General features: G+C 37.3%; 1 protein-coding gene across 1 annotated transcript; it reads left to right on the forward strand.

The window, feature by feature from the left end:
- Nucleotides 1–728: 728 nt before the first annotated feature.
- Nucleotides 729–3,375, forward strand: FGFBP1 (fibroblast growth factor binding protein 1). Its single transcript, XM_009673281.2, has 2 exons — nt 729–782; nt 2,119–3,375. The coding sequence occupies exon 2, from the start codon at nt 2,151–2,153 to the stop codon at nt 2,865–2,867; it is 717 nt and encodes a 238-aa protein (XP_009671576.2). The 5' UTR covers nt 729–782; nt 2,119–2,150; the 3' UTR covers nt 2,868–3,375.
- The last annotated feature ends 231 nt before the right edge of the window (nt 3,376–3,606 follow it).

A 3,606-nucleotide genomic window follows, 5' to 3' on the forward strand; every position in this document is an offset into this window, starting at 1 on the left:
TATTTGTCTAAAGCTTGTACTTTCACTGTCATATTCTTTTTCAGGTTACTATGCATTAGACACGGTCTCATAATGTAGTCGTATAATGTAACCTACTTCTCTACATACATAGAAGCTGTGAGAGAGAGGGTAGCACAATCAGTTTTGTGCTACCAATCCTAGCTCTTAGACTGTCACTCTTATTCACTAATCTGAGGGAGCCTGAATTTGTTTCTGTACTTTGTGGTTATGAGCATCTCATTGTAATGATTTTAAAATGGTCACCTACATTTTTATGAGAAGAGGTAAAGAAATGTCCCAAAGGTAAATTTAGAATGCTTCATGGAATGGATTTCATTTTATAAAGAAAGAATAAACACTACTACCCAAATTCTACTAAACACAGTGGTAGTGCAAGTTGTTGAGGTCATTGCTGGATACAGCTCTTAGTGGCTGTGAAGAGTTTTTCTAAAGAAGCTCATGATTTAATAATGTTCTTATCATTGTGCTCAAGGAGAGAAGGACTTGGCTAGAGTAAAATTTATGCAAACACACCTTATCACCCCACAGTAGCTGATTTTTTTATGCTATCAGTGAGAACTGGCATTTTTCCAAGGAGGTGTGTCAGAGGTAAATGAACATGGCACTGAAGTATCCTATTGTGTTGTAATAGTCTTGCTGGAGACCTGAAGGTGTGTCTCCGCTTTTATAAATACCACACTGCTGTTGTAACTAACTGATTCTTTTGACGGTACTGAGTTTCATCGTGAGTTGCATCTGGAGAACTCCAAGTACCTTGCAAGGTATGTCTTTTAGTTATCTTACTTCTGCACTGTTCCACTTGAAACAGAACATTACTGTCACATCATTATTTGTTTTAATCATATTAGTTGCCATATTTGCAATAGAACTGTAAATACTATATGGTATTTTCTATAAGGATCAATTTATAGTGGGTTTATGCAGTGAAAATCTCTGTGCCTGGAATACGGCATGAACACAATAAAGTAAGAACTATGCAAAAGTGGGACCTGCTCACATCCACTGAATACCTATTTTTCAAGATTAGTAAATTTATGAAACAAAAGATATCTGCAGATAGATGAATGCTGAAATAGGTATCGTATTAGCACGCCATCACATGAAAGTCTGCTTTCTTACATGGAAACTTGGCTAAAGAAATGGCCAAGATGGAAACATCTGAATAGTACATTTAGGGATCTGATCAACTAAATGCCAGATCTGAACCCTCTGCTATTATGGTACGCTCTGCTAGAGCTTTGATCCTGAAAGCTTCTTCACACAGAGGAACTTCTAGAGAAATGTGCTTTGTGCAATGCAAGGATCAGTTTGATGATAATTTGCTAACTAGCTACATTTCAAAACTGAAAAGTTCCACTTGTCCCTTGAGTTGGGTAGTTTTAGACATAGCCAGGCATCTTCAAAAGCAGGAAGATATTTATTTTTGTTTAACAGTCAAGGCACTGAAGAATGTATGACTGGTTACTCTTTTTAGCATCCAAAAAGACTAAAATATTTCTGTCAATAGAAATCTGAAATATTGGCATTACCAGTGAATTAAGACAATTTGCAAGAGGCATAAGAAGTAATTTTGCTTAACACAAATGGCTTCCTTTCTGTTTGGCGCATTTTTAAAGAAAAGCCAAAGATTGGAGTCAAAATGGCTTGTGTGCCATTCACAAAACCTCCAGGAAATGGGAGGTCACGGGAACAACCGTTGCTTTATGTTATATAAATTCAGACGTTCACCTGAGATAGACAAGTCCCAGGTTCAAATTCCTTCTCTGACTGCAGCTGAGATTTTTTTAATTAAGGTGCCTCAATCACTGGGCTGTGGCATGACCTGGGAAAGTATGTCTTCTGTTGGAGCTGTTCCATGTTGCATAGATAATTAAGTAATTGGATCAGAAAGACTTACTCCCTAGCCAGCTACATTTTTCAAGAATAATATGAAATGGCTCTAGAAACCAGAGATTATTCACACATAGGCCAGAGGATCCTGTCAGTAACATCACTCTAATATGCTATCAAAGACTAGTGCAATACCATGTCCAAGATACTGCAAGCATTCAGTCCAGAATTAAGTGAAAATATTTTAATGCATATATTTTTTTTCAGTTGGAAAGCAGATAACAAGCGAAACAAAGGCCATGAAGATCAAAAGCTTTGGACTTCTTTGTATGTTGCTTCTGCTCTCTCAGATGCTACTAGCTAATTGTGAAAGACAGAAGGAAAGAAAAAAAGAAAGACAAAATATAGAAAAGGGTGGAAAAAAACAAGCTGAACCTAATGAACAGAGTGAAAAGGGGAGGAAGTCAAATGGAGAAAAAGCATTGCCTAAAGGCAAGTTTAAAACCAAAGAAAATGCTGAGTGCACCTGGGCAGTGGCTGACATCAACGCTGCTACTGTGCACATAGAATGCAAGAATGGTGAAAGCAAGTTCTGGTGTGAATTCACAGGAGACCCTTCCGCCTGTCCACAGTATGCAGCAAACCAGAGATCCTACTGGAAACAAGTCTCCCGATCCCTAAAGAAGCAGAAGCAGATCTGTCAAGACTCCAAAAGTGTGCTAAAATCTAAAGTTTGTAGGAAAGGCCCACAAAGTGCTCACCTCGAATTGACAAACTCAAGCCTGTTAACATCAATGGGTCCTGTGAAAGGGACTGCAACTCATCACGCAAAGGAAGGCGCACGGACTTCAGCCTCTGCTTCTGTGACTAAAAAGCAGCCAGAACAAAGTTCCCAAGACTGTGTTGAAGACATAGATTATATTGATCAGAGAAAGGTGGCGGAGGAATACTGTCCAGAAAGCTTACTCTCTTTCTGCAACTTTTTTATCGCCATGGTACAAGACAAAAAATGCTGAGCAATATTTGTAAAGCTCTGAATCACACTTTCTTGTCTCATCTAAGTTACTACAAACTATTCTAGATTTTATTCTCATGTTACATAGTGTATATAAGGAAAAAAAGGCATACAGCTATATATTTATGTGTCTTTTGTGATTTTGTGTTTACGGAACAGACTACACTTGGCATAGTTGCAGATGTTATAGATTTGTTTGCATATATATTGCTATGCAGATGTTACCAGTAGATGTTACATATTCAACATAAAGGTAAATAAGTAGTCTCCTTGTCCCTCTCTGAGCTGTGCTAGCCAAAGTGATGTGTTCAGTGCTATGCACTTCTTGGTTGTGTACAATACTTTTGACCTAAAAATTACTAAGAAAAATAAACTTCAAAATACATTCAAAATATTCTCTCTCTTTCTCTGCGTTGAAATTAGATTCCTCTGTAAGTGCTAGACCTTTATCAAAGATAGATCATTCACAGGATCCAGGCACAATGGTGATTATAAAGCAGTTTTAACAATGCTCTGCAGCTTTGCAGAATTCAGCTATCTCAACCAGAATAAGTAACATTTTGATAGGCAAATATATTGTCACTAATTTTTCATCATCATGATAATAAAAGGAAAAAAGATTTTCGAATTGTCATAATTTTGCAAAGCTTTGACTTCCGAATCTCATCAAAAGATCTCAGAAAAGTTTGCAAACTTAAATTCTTTCATCTCTCCTGTGGTACTTGTATTCTGGCAGGTAC

The sequence above is a fragment of the Struthio camelus genome, chromosome 4 (genome assembly GCF_040807025.1).
Source record: "Struthio camelus isolate bStrCam1 chromosome 4, bStrCam1.hap1, whole genome shotgun sequence".
Lineage (NCBI taxonomy): Eukaryota > Metazoa > Chordata > Aves > Struthioniformes > Struthionidae > Struthio > Struthio camelus.

Excerpts from the sequence above, each read along its gene's own strand:
- FGFBP1 (XM_009673281.2), top strand. The coding sequence starts at position 2,151 with ATGAAGATCAAAAGCTTTGGACTTCTTTGTATGTTGCTTCTGCTCTCT.